The sequence below is a fragment of the Cupressus sempervirens genome, chromosome 6 (assembly GCF_028749045.1).
Source record: "Cupressus sempervirens isolate cs-2001-9-10 chromosome 6, ASM2874904v1, whole genome shotgun sequence".
Lineage (NCBI taxonomy): Eukaryota > Viridiplantae > Streptophyta > Pinopsida > Cupressales > Cupressaceae > Cupressus > Cupressus sempervirens.
The window spans coordinates 603,498,579-603,515,505 of NC_143123.1; the positions used below are offsets into that span (position 1 = coordinate 603,498,579).

The following is a 16,927-nucleotide window of genomic DNA, read 5'->3' on the forward strand; positions in this document are numbered from 1 at the left end:
AAAATAAAGCAGTGTTGTTTAATCTCAAGATATTATAATAGAATAGTTCTGATCAGTCCACAGTGCAAATAAAGCAATGTTGTTTAATATCAAGATATTATAATAGAATAGTTCTGAGCAGTCCACGGTACAAATAAAGAAGTGTTGTTTAATCTCAAGATATTATAATAGAATAGTTCTAAGTAGTCCACAGTGCAAATAAAGAAGTGTTGTTTAATCTCAAGATATTATAATAGAATAGTTCTAAGCAGTCCATGGTGCAAATAAAGAAGTGTTGTTTAATCTCAAGATATTATAATAGAATAGTTCTGAGCAGTCCACAGTGCAAATAAAGCAATGTTGTTTAATCCCACACGCAATATGTATAGAAAAGTCAAGGATGAAAATAGTACATAAAATGAAAGGAAGTGCATTATTGAGCATCTTTTTGCTTGGGGAAATTATGCAGCTAGTGAGGTTATAACTGAGGCACGTCAATTGCTAGTTGAAAACTATTTCCAAACCCCCTCTTTGGCCCTCCTTAGGTGGGCCTCAGAGAATTTTTGAAGGGTTTGCCATTGGCGTTGATCCAACAAGGCTTAAATTCAAATTTAGTTATTCAGTTATGGTGATTATTGTCTTTAACGCATAAAGCTTAAATTCAAATTTATGATTTTCTCATTTTGTTATAATTTCTTCACCTTTTAATCTAATTTTTTATTAGTTAAACAATTAAATATTATAGAGGGTAGTCTTATTCTTTTATTCCTTCATTTTGTTGAACCCAATCTATCATAATTCAAAAAATGCCCCTTGTTTGTCAAAATAGAAGAAATAGATCAAAATATCAAGATTATCAACTCTTACATTTCAACTTTCCTCTTTTGTCCTCCCCTCTCAAACCCAATTCCTCACCTTGTTCCTTTCATGCTATAACCTCCCATTTTTATTTTTATTTTTTATTGAAGAAAGTTAATAAAAAATACAAACAAATAACTACAGTTATGCTATGTTATAACCTCCCATAGTTATTGCTATGCTATTTCCATATCAAAATCATATCTCTTCCACTACAAGGACTCGCCTCATTCTTATATGCACAATTACCAAGTTATCTCATAATAGTGTCCCCACATTTCGGCCTAAGCTTTGGATATTCAAAGTCAATAATTGTAGTATTTTAAACATTGTGTCAATTATAAAATAAAAAAATCATCAATATTTTTAAAAGATGTAAATCATATATTCAATGTCCTATCATTTAAAAAGAAATTATAATTTTTTGAGTAACACTATTCTCTAGAGCATAACTTTCACTACAAATGATAACTTTCTCATTATTTCTTGAAACTAGATATTTGTGTGTGTGTGTGTGTGTGTGTGTGTGTTGATATACACATATGTGTGTATGTGTATGTGTATGTGTATGTGTATGTGTATGTGTATGTGTATGTGTATGTGTATGTGTATGTGTATGTGTATGTGTATGTGTATGTGTATGTGAATGTGAATGTGTCTGTGTATGTGTATGTGTATGTGTATGTGTATGTGTATGTGTATTTGTATGTGTATGTGTATGTGTATGTGTATGTGTATGTGTATGTGTATGTGTATGTGTATGTGTATGTGTATGTGTATGTGTATGTGTATGTGTATGTGTATGTGTATGTGTATGTGTATATGTGTATTTATATATCTATGTGTGCGTGTGTAGTATTTATTCTTTGGACACTACCTAAGATGACTTAGATGCTTAAATTTAGCTCATTTGATGACCAAAACACATACACACATATTCTTGGATATATTAATGATTGTGTAACTTATTTAGGTTCTAAGGTAGTCAAAAGTTAACTACTCGTAAACACAATACACATTGTAGATTGATACTAAGAGAAGAACCGATGACTGATAGTGTGAGGATTGATTGGTGAGTCAGTTGAGATGCTTGATAATAGTTGTAGTGAGTCTTGGACTGTAACTGTGGAAACCATTTCATTGAGTGTTTCATATTCTTTGTGTATGAGGAGACACTACTAAGTTGATGTTGTTGGGATAATCGATGAGGACCATGCAAGTAAAATTATTGTTGATGTCTATGAGAGTTGTAGATCATATACTTGGCATGTTGTAGGAATGAAGACTATAGTGATACGCTTGACAAAGGTTGATTTGTAACTTGGTTGTAGAGATCATTTACCATGATAAAGGAGATTTCCTTTAGTGTGTAGGATTTTTACCTATAATGTTTTTACCAAAAAAAAATTGGCATTTTGTTCTATGTGTTGACAGGACTGGTTTCATGTCCAACCAACAAAGTAACAATTGTCACCAGACTAGAATGTTCAAGCAATATCGCTTGAAAAAATGGGATTCAAGAACTTTCCACTACCAAACTCCATGTAGATCAAGTCTCGGTTGTGCAAGAATAGACAAAGTTGGATGAGGAGGTGATCGGTTTATAATAATGTGGGCTAAAACTTCATCGTTTCCCTCCACATTTGGTTATGCAATGGATCACTTGAATAGAGTTGAGAAAATATTTCAAGACAGAAGTAGGGAAAGTAAGTAAAGAAAATGATAGAAATTAAAAAACCTACATAGTTAGAAATTTAATCTACCTATAGTCTACTTTTGTACTATTATTATTATCAACAATACATGCTTGAATGGTAGGATAACTTGAACATGTGCTCGATCGATCAATCTAACACATATAAGTGTTGTAAATGAAACTAGTACTAAAGTAAACAAAGTTGTTCAGTTTGTATCAACACCAAGGAAGATAATAGAAACAAAATAGAAAGATCTCGCTATTTTTGAAGGTAAATGAATCCCATAGATATCACTCCAAGATCCTTCTACTCAAAACATGACTTATAAATGCTAGCAAGTTGTTATCTCTAAAAGATTCACCCTGACTAAATCCTAGAATTCAGTCACTTCGAGTAACATGGAAATGCTCATGGGTAGTGGGTGTACCAGGATTAGGAGTGAATCTTCAAGTTCTAGGTTAGTTCCTTATGATGCTTCACCTATTTTCTCTTCAAATATTAACTTTAAAACTTAGGAGGGAAAGGGATAGAAGGATTACTTGCATGAAATGTAAATGTTGAAAAATAAACTTGACTAAACTTAAGGTGATGCACAAAACATTAAGATGAGAATATTGTTGAGCTAACACGATGAAGCTTTTCTAAATAGTTTTAGGTGGGCACAATATCGACCATGAAAAAACTCATATATAAATATTTTAGAAGAAGGATAGGCTTTAAACAAGATGCTAATGGGAATAATGACATTCATAGTTTAACAACTTGAAAAGAAGCACAATCTCACGACTTGTAACCTATATATGAATATTCCAAAAAATCACTTGCAGATAAAATTGAGATATGGACTCAGGGATTCAAAATAAATCACAAGAGTTATATCAAATCAATGACTCACACAACAAGATGGACACAAGAAGGGCTTTTAAACTATTCCTTTATTTAGACTTCTAAGGTAGTTCAACAACATTTCTCAAAGTGGTCACAAAGTAATTTATAGAAAAATATTATGAAGGACTCATGAGTGATCACGACAAAATGGCTTTTTGCATAAAAATTGGAACCCCTACTCCACATCTTGGAAAACCTTAAATAGAGAAGGATTGCAACCAGCTTCAGATGGGAGGACACCTATCAAAATTTGAATAAAAATAATCCCTACAAAGATATTGATGATGTTGCATTTTAAACATTCTCTATATTTAGACGAAACTAGGACAGTGGCCACAAAATCAGCATGGTAACACCCGCTGCAGGAGTCTTTCAAATAATTTTTCTCATCCTCTATTGCCTTGGCTATCAAGATCTTCAACTACTTTCACCATCAAGATCTTCATTTCTCTAAGGAGCCTCTAAGAAATTTACTTTCCTCTTGATCGCCCATCTAGCATATCTGATTTCATCTAGGTTTGCATCTGTCATACTCCATCTAAAGATCGGATCCCCATCATATTGCATAGATTGAGCACCAATTCTCATCTTTCATGGTTGTTCATTGCTAACGTGTCTCCTACAATCTAAATCCTACCTAGTATTTCCACCATCTTAATGGAGACGTCAATAATTTATTCAGCTTTGCATTCTTGGTGTCCTTCTTGAATTTCATTAGTTGAGGGCCTTTTGTCACCTCATTTCTTCTTATGATTTTTTTGATGATAGCTTATTGCAAAATTGGGGGCAATGAATGTCATATCATCCTTATAGCTATGACCTTGCAAGACAGGTCATTTTAACTACTTCACAGCTTCGCGACTATTTCTCTTGATTATCTGCTTGACCTTGTGAAACTATGACCTCCTTCTTTTATGTTCTATCACTTCTTCACAACATGAAATTACCTTAACATACTAACTTCGACAACCTTGTGATAACCATGACACTGAATGTTCTACATCCTTGCAATTGCCAAGTGTTAACACTTCTTTAACCTTGCGACACTGCGATACCTATATCTTTAACCGTGTCACCCCATCGGAACCTCTAGTCATGAAGACTATTTGGAACATGCAACATTGCACCAACAACTAGATTAACTATTTCATACTTCATATCACAACTTCAAGACCTTTAACTCTCCTTTGACCCTACGAGAGTGAGACAAAAGAAATTTCCACTTCGCTGCTCAAACTTGATCTATTCTTAACCAAGTGCGATAGAGTGAACAAGTTATTTTGCAACCTTGCCAACCCAATCTAGGGTTAGTCTTAACTCCCAAAAAAGATGCAAAAACCATTAGACTCGACTGTCTGTGATGATGTGATGAAGGATTTCATGAATTGGGGCCCACCGAGACACATGTCCACTACTCATATTCCTACTTTGGCTAAACATCATGCATTTTCAGAAAGTGGGAATACACTAGTCATTGATCTGGTAAAGATCTGACGACTATGATTGATAACTGTTGATGCCTTTGAATGCTTTAATATTCCTTGTTCGTAACTTCATAGCCTAAAACTCTATTCATTACTTAACCATGTGATGCTGCATTGACCATCAATCTAACTATCTTCTCAATCATTGCAACCTCACAACCTTGAAGATATTCAATGCCTATTAACCTATGACATTGTGATGAAGAGACTTTCATGTGCCTGGTCCTATCATGACATGTGTTACTATGTCATTTTCTTGCATTGACTAAACTTCACGTAACTTTTGAAATTGGGAAAGGGACAACCATCGATCTAAAAAGATCTAACAACGTTTATGTAACTGTTCAACTCTTTTCCATAGTCAGCACCCTTGACCCAATTAGACACTTCCATTTTGAAAACTCACTTTGACACATTCCTCTTTTGCACTCGCAACTGAGTTTGATCCCACCAAGTCCATGTGGCTAACACTCACTTTCCCACTTTATTTATACTGCAAGCATCTTTGAAAAGTGAGAAAACACCAAGTGTTGATCAACTAAGATTTGACGGTAGAGGAAAATCATTGCAGATGCCTTATAACACTTCGTAACCTCGTGACATGAAGCCATTTGTTAGTGCTAATTGCTACGCCAACCATGAACTTGACCGTGTCACACCTTCACAACTCATTTGACAGTTAACTATTAAACTACAACAACAGGGTGATGAAAGGCAATTGCATGATCACAACTTGAAATCTTCATAAGAAATAATATGCAATATGAAGAATTTAAGGACTTATGGACATAAAAGGAAGGAATAAGGTTTTTACATATCCCTCTCATTCATGCATGACAATTATGAATACTACAAGAATGTAGAACATGACTATCACCTTGAGTATTTTCATGAAGGTGGCAACACCTCAAAAGTGAAACTCATGCACACATTATCTCTTTTTACAAACAGCTAGCAAGGAATAACTGCCAACAGTTCTACCAATTTGCACAGTGGTAAAAATTGGTAACATCTTTGGTGACTTCTACTATATGGCTACATGCTAGACATCAAAATAGTAGCATTAACTATTCATTGGGCCATAGAGTCAATTCAAGGGTGTGGAATGTGACTAATTGATTCGCTTGGTTCTTCAGAAGCTTGGGAACTCTTTATTTAAAATAGGAAAACTAAACTAAAGCAAGCTTGTGCTAAAACAACACTTTGGGAACACAAAACAATAAATGAGTGCAATAACACTTATTGGAAGCATGAAACCTAACCTATTTGAAGTTATGGTGGTATATCTTCTTGGTTGAGGATTATGGTTATTTGGTTTCTTTTGATGAGCTCATGATGTACACTTTGAGTTCTTTGATGGTTTGATAGCTTGGTTGATTCTCATGGTTAGAGGATGATTTTTTATCATGATGTCATGGATAGCTTGCATACACGTTTTAGTGAGAGTTTTTGATAGTGATGAGGTGACACTGTAGGATTAGTTCCTAGTTTGGTTTATATCTTCTTGGTTTGGAGATCTTGGTTTCACTTGGTATTGACACTTTGGTTGTGTGTATAGACCTAAAGGATCTCCATGTAGAAGATGGATTTTATGATGCCATGGATGACTCGGTACCATAATTGAGTGGGATTTATTGGAATTGATATATTTATTGAGTGTTTGTAGATGTTGTAGGTTTGCCTTAGATCTTGTTGTTGCAGAAGCATCTTTGACATTTGCATTATACACTTGTTATCTTCATAGTGTGTGGAGATGGTTCTTTATGGTATGTGGAGATGGTTTTTCTTCGTGGTGTGCGGAGATGGTTTCATCTTGAGGACTAATGGGGTTCTTGGTAAAGGTGTGGTTTATGCTTTCATTTGGCATGTTATCCTTGGTGTGAGGATGGTTTTATTATTATGTCATAGTATACTCTTGATACGCATTTAAAATTTTGACATGTTATAGTATGTTCATATGGAGCATTTTATCTCTTTGGTTGAGATGGTTAGATCATGTTGTCATGGTTATGCTCCTAAGGCCATGGTTGGAATTTCAACAATGATCTTGGTTTAGTTTCTTGGTATTGAGTACATTGATCATAAGTTGGATACTTCATGATTTTGTTATGTTGTGTTTGGAGTTGGCATGGATTGATTGGTTATAGGTGCTCATGGATACTTAGAGATGGTGGTGATGCCAATTTCTCTTGGATTAAAAAATTATTTTTTGGGATAATTATTTGGTTTCAGCAAGAAGTTTGAAGGGCATTCACTTACTATGGACTTGACATGATATTTTTCTTAGATGAGTCTTGGTTGGAGACTTGGATATCTTGATAAGCAATCTCATTCCCCACTCTTGGTCTACTCTCCGGTTTACTACTTAAAGGTATAGCCCATTGTTTCTCTTAGGTGCATTATGTTTATGCTTGTCTTTCATGGATATGGATCTTGAGCTATGATACATGAGTTAGTTCTGGAGGGTTTATTTGAGAGATGGTTTAGTATTGGTTATCTCTATGTGCATATGTTGTTATGTTGGTTGAGTTTGGGAGATGGTTTTATATTGAGCATATTCCTTGGATTAGGAATGGTTTATGAGTTTGATCTTCTTGTGAGAGGCTTATATCCATGATTAGTTATATAATATGTTTTGGGTGTTTTTATAGCTTCTTGGTTGGGGTTTTTTGAAAGAGATCATACTTGCACAGTTTACATCTAGAGGTGTGTGTAGAAGGACATGATACAAGTTATGATTTGCATGGTTTCTCTTTGGTCTTGGTTATCTTCCTGGATGTTCAGTTTTACTTACATTGGATTTGAGATTGGTTGGAGATTGTGATCATTGGTTTGTGCTCATGTATGTCATGTGAGAGATGACATGGTTATTTCTTTATCTCTTTCCTTTATTGGTTGTAGAGAACTTGGGAGATTGTTGGAATTTTTTATGAGAGTTGTTCTTACATGTTATTGATTTATGTATTGTGGATGTCCTTGATACTATATGGATTCACTTCTATGAGATGTTTTGAATGGATTGGTTATATATTTGACATTATCTTTTGCAGTGGGAGTTTCTTGGTATATATGTGGCAGGTATTGCTCTTAAGGCTTGTGATTGTAGGTTATAGATTGGATATGTTGATGATGTGAGATTCACTTGGTATACCTTAGGAGGTATGCATAGTTGGATGTTTTGGCACTTGCTATGGGTTTTATTTAAGCTATGGATATTTTGACAACTATGGATATATGTGATTATCTTTGGATCAAGTTTTTGTGCTTGACATTTCAGTTGGTATAGGATTTTATGATCTTCTAATGTGATAGGTTGGGTAGTTTCTCTTTGGATGGCTTCTATGTATGTTCGGTGGCAGTGGCATAATAGGAGGTGAGATCATTCATGTTTGAGGTGCTGGATACTTTGATTTTGTTACGAGTACCAAGATGGAGCACTTTATGTATTTTGATCCATAATGGTGGATGTGTTGGGAGGGATTGTTCCCTTGTTTATTTATGTGGCTACGAATTGACCCTATGCAATGTATACAACAAGTGGGAGATTGTTGAGATAATAGGTGTTGCACAAATTACATAATATTGTTATATTGTACTATTTTATTTTATTATGTAATGTTGCATCTAGATGGGCATGCAACATGTAAAGATTCCCATAGGATATACTTGATGAGTTGCATTGTAACATTGTGATAATATTTTTTGTAATTATTTAGTATTGGGTAAAAGAATTAAATTTTGAATATTAAATGTGGGGTCAATGGGTTAGGTAGCACATGGTTTATGTAATATCACTTGGTGGTTTTGTGAGACTTGCTACTATATAAGTAGCCACAATGGTAGTTGTTGGTGTGAGAAGGCACAAGACAAAAGAAGAAGGCAAAAAAGAAAATAGTCAAGCTGGACAAGGCTTGACAAGTTAGCTAAGGGAGCATTTATTAAGGTTGGAAGCATGATATGGGATGTGTGGATTCATGCTTGTTCACATGGATTGTTTGTTTGTGGATATGGCTTTAAAAAAATTTATGGTTGTATTGCAATGATATTTTTGTTGAATAATACGTGGTGATGGATGCTTTTGGAGGCTAATTTTTTTTTCCCTCAATGAGGGTTTCTCAGGGTATATCTTATGTCACAATTTTTATGGGTATGTTGTCTATTCTCTTGCATGTAGATTTTTAATTCTGTATTTATTTCAGATCTATTATGGATTATGTGGAAACGGTTAATATATTTTGTTGCAAATTTCCTGACATGATTGTGTATTGTTCTTAATCTACTAGCGTGAATGTAAAGACAATTTTTTTGATGTTCCACTAGTTTATCTTTCTTCAATGAGCCTATAACTAATTACACTTTATCAATTGCATTTAACTTTCTAATTTAATTGTTCTTCTACATCAAGCTTAGAACTAAATATAGCTTATCAAATCACATCGATAACATTAATGATTCAATATCACCACCACAACATGGAAGATAAATTATTTAGCTAACCCTAGGCCAATAAATAAAGGATCTTCTGTCCTTCATCATATTCAACTTAGAAGCTAATTAAATCTATTCAGCTTAAAAGCTAGAATAAATATTCAAGAACCATCAATTTCCAACTTGCTAAATCACTTTAAAGATCTAAACATAGATTTTCATTTTCGAATCTAACAACTTACCATTCAAATATAGTCCATTGACTAATCGGCTAAATATATACTAAATATACACTTTATTTAGTAATATAATTTAAGTATAAGAAAATTTCCAACAAACAAATGACTAATTAATGCTTCTAAAGATAATTTGACCCACCATACTTATCAATCGCCAAAACCTCTTGATTCTTACAGTATTCAAACCTTGAGGTTGCTAAATGAAAAACTGTGAAAACTAAACAATGTTTAGGGATAATGAAGGAAAGAATTCGCTCCCTTATTTTTTGTTGATCATCTTCCATGGAAAATTTACAGTGAATTTTGAAACTTCTTTACTTTCACAAAAGTAATATAAGTGAAAGAGAAGAATTAATAAGTTATTGTGACAAGCATAAAACTTATGTATATATTGATAATTTCCCCAAGCTTGCTTAAGTTTTAGTTGCTTTGCGAAGATAGGATTGTCTTTGCATCAGCACAAACAGAAAGTAATATATTTAATGTGAAAACGTCCAAATGCAATGAATTTGACATGAAAAAATTGTCCAATTTTTCATACATTTGAAAAGATTACAGGCCACTAAGATATAGTTCAACCGAGTTTTGCAAGCACGTCATTCAGAGCAGACACGGTCTCGGCGTAGTATTTCTCTGCCTTGGGTTGGCTCTTTTCCCTTGCTGCATAGTCCAGCTGCGATAAATTAAACCATCATGTACATTACAAATTAGATAAATTTAAATAGTCCATCAACACAGATTTCTACAACAAAAAATTCTTTTTAAATCTGTATTTTTCCTCCACAGTTTTAGAGTCTTATTGGAAGCCTTCCTTATAATTGAAGTCAAAAGCGATAAAAGCAAAGTCAGAAATTCGAATTCTCCTTATAATATCTTAATTTACGAAAATATTATATTGAAAATGAGATGGGCATGAATAACCAGATCTGTTGAATCTTATGAGATCAACTTTCCAAAGAAGGTTCTTCTATAGCTTAATATGGAAAGGAAGGGTTATGGCTGTTTCTAGAGTTGTTGCTTTATTGCCAATCTTCTTAGAAGGAAAAGCAAAAATTAAACATTGGATAAACAAAATAAATGTACACATTAAATCAAATAATATAAACAATAAACAGTGATTTTTTCAAGGAAAAAGACTATTAAACTCTTTTGTTCTCACAATTTTAAAGTCTTATTGAAGACCATCTTTAATTTTCTTGGTTTAGTTATTCTAGGGGAAGGTCTAATGCTTCAGTCTTGGTTGTATAATCTAAATGTAATGAGTGACAAGTGGACTACTCATGAAAGATAGGTTTTGTGACCACTACTCATGAACCATGACAAAGTGGGTCATGGAAACCACTACTCATAAAGTACAACTAGACATTTTAATTCTAATGACAATATGATAACTAGAAAAGAAATTGTGATATTTCTATCAGTTTTTGAGTCAAACTCATTCATGAGTAATGATTCACACGAATCCATCTATCATGAGAATAAATGGAACACTTAGCACTCATTGGATCTAGGTGATGCTCACAGAGGTGAAGCACCAAGACTTCCCCGAAGGTCACCCATCCTAATACTAGTGCACTTAACTACATAGTTTCCTCCATGGTTAAACCCACTCTACTTCCAACCCCATTTGCAAAACCTTCACCAAGTGTTGCGCCCTATGAATCATTTATTAGAAATCCCCTTAAACTTATCAATTGATAACCAAGTGTTATGACAAAAACAATTTGAAATTAAGGTTGAAAATGGTTAAGAAGATTGCTTGATATCTATTGAATGAGTAATACTCTAAAACCTACTTCAAAATGTGTCTCGTGTGTTTCTTCTAATCTAAATCTAAATCAAGATTCAATGGAGAGGAAAAGGTTAGAATTGCAACATTTGCCAATTTTCTCAAAGAGAGACAAAGCCAATGTAGAAAACCAAATGAACTTGATGTTGAGAGATTTGTGAGTTTGATTTTGAGAAAGGTTCTAATTACTCTTATCAGCATTCAATCTTGTTGTAAATGAACTTGAATTGCTACACAATCGAATCCTAACAAAGCATAAAACCAATCTTTGAAAAAGAACATAAAAGATCTTATTAAAGAGAAAGATGAGAATGGAGTAGAATTACGTTGTTGATGGTGTCAAAGAGCTTGTTGGTGAGGGTCTTGAGGGGCATCTTCTGATCCTTGGGCATGGCAGAGATGACGGTGTTGAGGTCATAACGGAGGTAGGAAGCTCGGAGGCGGAGGTCATTCTGAACATAGGGCCAAGCCTTCTTGTCAATCAGCTCCTTCACATTCAATATCTCCTTCGCCGACTCCTTCGCCCTCGCCGCCGCCTCTGACGGCTTCAGCGGCTGCAGATAAAACCGCTCCTTCAACGGCAAGTCCAGGTCCCTCGCCTCGTCAGAATTCAGCGTTCCAGCTGCCCACACACATTCCCGTCAATTGAAGCACAAAAACGAAAAAACAGCATAACAACAATAATATAATAATAATACTCACGCAGGCCGCCGGAAGGGGGAGGTGGGCCCGCCACCTTGATGGATGAGGCCGCTGCCATTGCTTTGTTTGCTACGCCCGCCGCCGATACAGTGGCGGCGAGAAGCCCCAGGAGAGAGCGGCGGCTGCTCTGGCTGGCGGCGCCGCCGCCGGCGGAGGAATCGGCGGCGTTGCATTGGAGGTTGCTGGAGTTGTGGGCGCGGACTGTTAGGAGGCTTGGCTTCACTGAGCTGGCGGCGGGTAAGCGGGCGGTGCCCATGTGACCACCCGCTGCGGCCATGGAAGCCATTGCCTGAGCCATATTTGTTTCTCTTTTCTTTTTTTCCCCCTCTGCTCTGCTTTGCTCTGATCTGTAATGTTGTGTGTGGATTTGGGGGTTGTGATATGTTATGGATGGATTGGGCAACTCGGGCAGACCGGGCAGGTCCAAGGTGTGGCTATCCGAAGGCCCTCCGCTGCCCCGGTGATTTGTCCACGTGGCACCTGGATAAGATGATTATGTAGGGACCTATTAGGGTTTGCCATGTTGGATATTGAGTGGATAGATGAATTTTGGGGATGACGTAAGGGTAGCAGGCTATTGGAAATGTGACACGTGGAGATATTGATTATGTGGTTCTAGTTTTTATTTGTTCTTTTCCAGCAGTGGAATGCCCACCTATATTTGAGGGAACTTCGTGGAAAGTGTTAGTTGGATAGTGGTTAGTCTTTCATTTCTCCTAACCATCAATAGTCTTTCATTTGTTAACAATTTTTTTTTGTTGGTTTTTAATATCCTTTTTATTGGTAATTCTTCTAAATTTATGTCAAAAAGTGCAATGCAAATATTGGTTTTTAAATTATTGTAATAATAACAACATTCATTATTCATTCTAAACCATAATGTGTATAAATTAATTATATATTATTATTCAATAAATTAAAATGTGTCTCTAAAATATTCCAATTAAAATATTTGTTATTTAATAGTTAATATAGATATTTTATAATAATTAATGAATTATATATTTTAAGAGTGTCGTTATATATTATTCATGTAGAAATATTATTATATATTTATAAAATAATGTTCTAATTTTACAAATTATGGTTTCTTCGGTTTGAGGTGGCTTTGCAACTAACTTTGCTTGGCAAGAAGAAAGCACAGTCTATGGAGGCTTCTTACTCTTGTGCTTTATCTAGTGTGGTGTTGGGGTTGGCATTTGTGCACCCATGCTTAACACCAAATATTGTGCCTTCACATACTTGTGTTGGGGGCTCCTTTAGGGGGGTTTACAAGGAGAGGTCTACAGGTAAAGCTTGCAAATTTGTTGAGAAAATCTCAAGTTTGCTCCCAAGGGTGAAATCTAATATGACTAGGGTTTCTTTTATGTGAATTGTCAGATATCATTTTCATTTACTTTTTGCCTCATTGTTGAATACAAATTTTTAGTGACAACCAATATGAGGGTTATTCATTAATTCGATAAACTTTTAAAATTGGATTTGATGCCAAGGTTCTTTTTGCAAAAAAATGGATTAATTGGTACTTTCACCCTATTCTTGCCTAGCCTTCCAAAAAATCTATGAATGGATTTCAAAACCATGCCTTCCCTTGATAAGATAGAGACATGTCTATGTGCAAGAGGCATTTTTAATGTTGTTTGACAATAAGAAAGGTATGAATACTATCATTAGCCACAAGTGGTTATAGGGACAAAGTAAGTCGATGTTAAAGTATTGACATCCAAATGTTCATTAAGTCATTTGCAAAACTATGGCAATTTGGGTTCACCTCTCAAATCCCCCCCTTCATTTTTGGTTTGATGAGGGCTTGCCTTGGTCATGCCCTAGATTATAGAATCAACCTTGAAACTTGATCCAAGCAACCCGATTCCTCTTTTCCACCATCTTGACACCCAATTGAATTTGGGACCAATCAACTAGGTACAAAAGGTCTTAAACATTATGTACCCAAGTTTAGAACAATTCAGATATTTTTGTACCTACACTATTTGGTCCAAATCCCTATGTGGGTAAGTGCACAAAGTTGTGGTACCAAAAAGGAGGTATAAGATGCTACTTATTTGCTGAAATCAACAATTTCTAAACTTCGACGAGAATTTGAAGATAGTTACACTAAAAAATTCATGATATGACTAAAACAAAAGTTGTAGTCCTTTGAATCTAGTTTTGAAACTACTAATTTGTTTTTAAAATGGTGGAGTTTAAGGCCCTTAAAAAAGAAGGCCATAGAAAGTGGTACTTCTTTTAAATTAGTAAATACATAACATAGTGCGAAGTGTGGTTCCCCTAAAATCCTATTTTTTTGGAAATTCTTTAATTGCTCTAATTACAAGTTGGCTAACATTGTGTAGTTCATCCCATTTTTTTGGGTTCTATATATATATATATATATATATATATATATCACGTGCTCCCCCTAAAAATCATTGACAACTAATAGTTAAGTACTAGAATTTGCACTCAATGTTGAACTGAAAGAGTTCAACAATCCTGACTTAACATGGGAATCACTTCACTTCATGGGACATGCAAATAAAATGAGACCTTCGGATTCTAGGCCGGCTCCTATTGGATATTCAATGATATTTCCAAGATCCTAACTTAAACTTTAGGGAAAAGGGAAAAAATTTTTGAAAATGAACCTAAACCTGTAGTCTAAACTAAGAAATGGGTGATACACCAAAAGGGATAATGAAAACTCAGAAACACTTGACAGAGAAAGATTATACAGCTACTTGACGTATAGCAAAACACATCTTTTTGTAAAGATCCACATAAGTGATTTGTAATAAGGTTTGAGGAATAAATTAGCAAAAGAAGGAAAACAGATGCCTCTCATTTACTAATTTCACCTTTAAAAACATAGATTACAACCTGCAAATAAACTTACCCCTATACAACTAGGTGCTGGAATGAGACAAAATAATAAGGAACAAGAATAGTTCACAAAATTGCTTTATCGAATCCTTCTATCATCACACATAGAATTGCAGAAAGAAAGAAGGTTTAAACATTAACACCATTAGCATAATCACAACTATTGTCACCTATATTAAGCCTCCAAAATGAATTACAAATTCTACAAATAAGGTTAAGGACTCAAAAAGTAGTCACATAAACTTCTCTGCATAATCAAAACTCCTGAAAAATGAATTGAAAAACTCATTAAGTACAAACCCAACACTTGGGTCGAATGCAGAAAGAAAGCCTCCAAAAGAGGACTTAGAAACTTCTAAAATAATGACCTATCCCTGAAAAAGTTACACTAAGACATCAGGAACCCTATGACTCACATAAAACCACCCCCAAAAGTCTCCAACAGTCAATAAAGACCTCTCAACTACTTTAGCAAAATCAAATTTGACCCGAGACAAGCCTATATTCCCTCCACATGTTTCTAAATTGGTTTCTGTCATAAAGACCATCACATGAATATAAAATGACTCATCTGATTCTCTTTTGCATTAATGATAGAAAAATATTTAATGACTTATAATCATGTCATGTAAATATTTATTCTTTACAACAATACTTATGCAAAAGAAAACAATTAAAACAATATCTCTCTCTTTTTCGCATTTTAAAATAAGAAAATAATATTAAATGATATCTATTTATCATTTTAATAATATTTCTTTACAATAGACTATGCAAAAATAAAACAAAATAACTTCTTACAAAACCCCTAAGGCATGAACATAACCCCCCTTTCCATAACAAATACAAATAATTTTAAAGGGAAATATAATTCCATTAAAGACCCCCCTTGTGGACTTGAAAGAATATGAAATATGAAAAGGGCATAAAGCCTTTGTAACCCTAAAAGGGGTATTCATTTTTTACCATTTTTCACATTTGCATGTTCTGGAAGAAAGATGAATTTGTGAGGGTTTGTTGGGTAAACAGCCACCATGAAATAAATTTGCTAGAGACATCTATTGAAGAGTTTCACTAGTCTTCATTGATGAAAGCCAACAAAACCTTGAAGCCGCTATTAAAGAATTTGCTAGAAGGTATGCGTTTTGAGTTTCTTCTGATGTTTGGACCGCCATTATTATATTTGTTGTTATATACTCAAGAGCTTCTCTGTTTTTTTATTTTTTTTATGACCATTTGGATTTTCCAGCTAATAATACATATGTTGCAAATGCAAAATTCATATTACTTGATTTCTTGACCAGACGTGGTGGATAGCTTCTTTACTATCACGGGATTTCCATTTTGCAACACACTCTTGCAAAATACCTCAAAACCGCCCTCTTCTTTTATTTTCCATAGAAAAATCTTCTATAGCAATTTTAATTTCTGTTAAACTGAAAAGATGAGCTTTTCCAACCATATTCTTTAAATTTTTGCTATCATCAGCTGAAAAAAATCTTCTTTTCTTTTGCTTGTTTCTTAAAACCACAAAGAATGAACATAGTAGAATGCCAACCCCAACAATAACTCCAATAATAATTCCAGTGATTCTTGTTCGGCTATTATTGCTGGAACTTTCTATGCCAATAGTTGCCTTGAATTTAGGAGTCACCTTAATTGTTGAGACCAAAGGTCCACAAGTTCAGAGAGATGGTATGCCAAAAGTTCTCTTTCCAACCCAAAACAAATGTACATCAAGATTGTTTTCATTCATGCTAATATTATAAGTCTTTTTAATTACCACATTTGAGTCTCCAGCGGCCTCCTTGATATTGAAATCTTGTAACTTTCGAGTTCTCTTTCTAAGCAAGATTTCTTATATCTCTTGTTGCATAAACCTAGGAATAAGCATTTAAATCAGTAAATCTGCAATAGTTGGAGGTGAATGTTGAGTTGCATATTGGAACATTTGGAATAACATGACATGCATTTTTAAGTTAT

The 16,927-nt window shown here is 34.5% G+C and overlaps 1 protein-coding gene and 1 non-coding gene across 2 annotated transcripts; one reads left to right on the plus strand and one right to left on the minus strand.

The window, feature by feature from the left end:
- Positions 1-421: 421 nt before the first annotated feature.
- Positions 422-562, plus strand: LOC149553687 (U4 spliceosomal RNA). The gene has a single exon (XR_016353500.1). It is a non-coding gene; the product is annotated as a U4 spliceosomal RNA (small nuclear RNA).
- Positions 563-10,081: 9,519 nt separating this feature from the next.
- On the minus strand, positions 10,082-12,418 carry LOC149553688 (oxygen-evolving enhancer protein 3-2, chloroplastic-like). The gene is made up of 3 exons (XM_089789065.1): positions 12,065-12,418; positions 11,689-11,984; positions 10,082-10,246 (listed from the first exon to the last, which is right to left on the minus strand). The coding sequence occupies exons 1-3, from the start codon at positions 12,360-12,362 to the stop codon at positions 10,148-10,150; spliced, it is 693 nt and encodes a 230-aa protein (XP_089645191.1). The 5' UTR covers positions 12,363-12,418; the 3' UTR covers positions 10,082-10,147.
- Between the last annotated feature and the right edge of the window lie 4,509 nt (positions 12,419-16,927).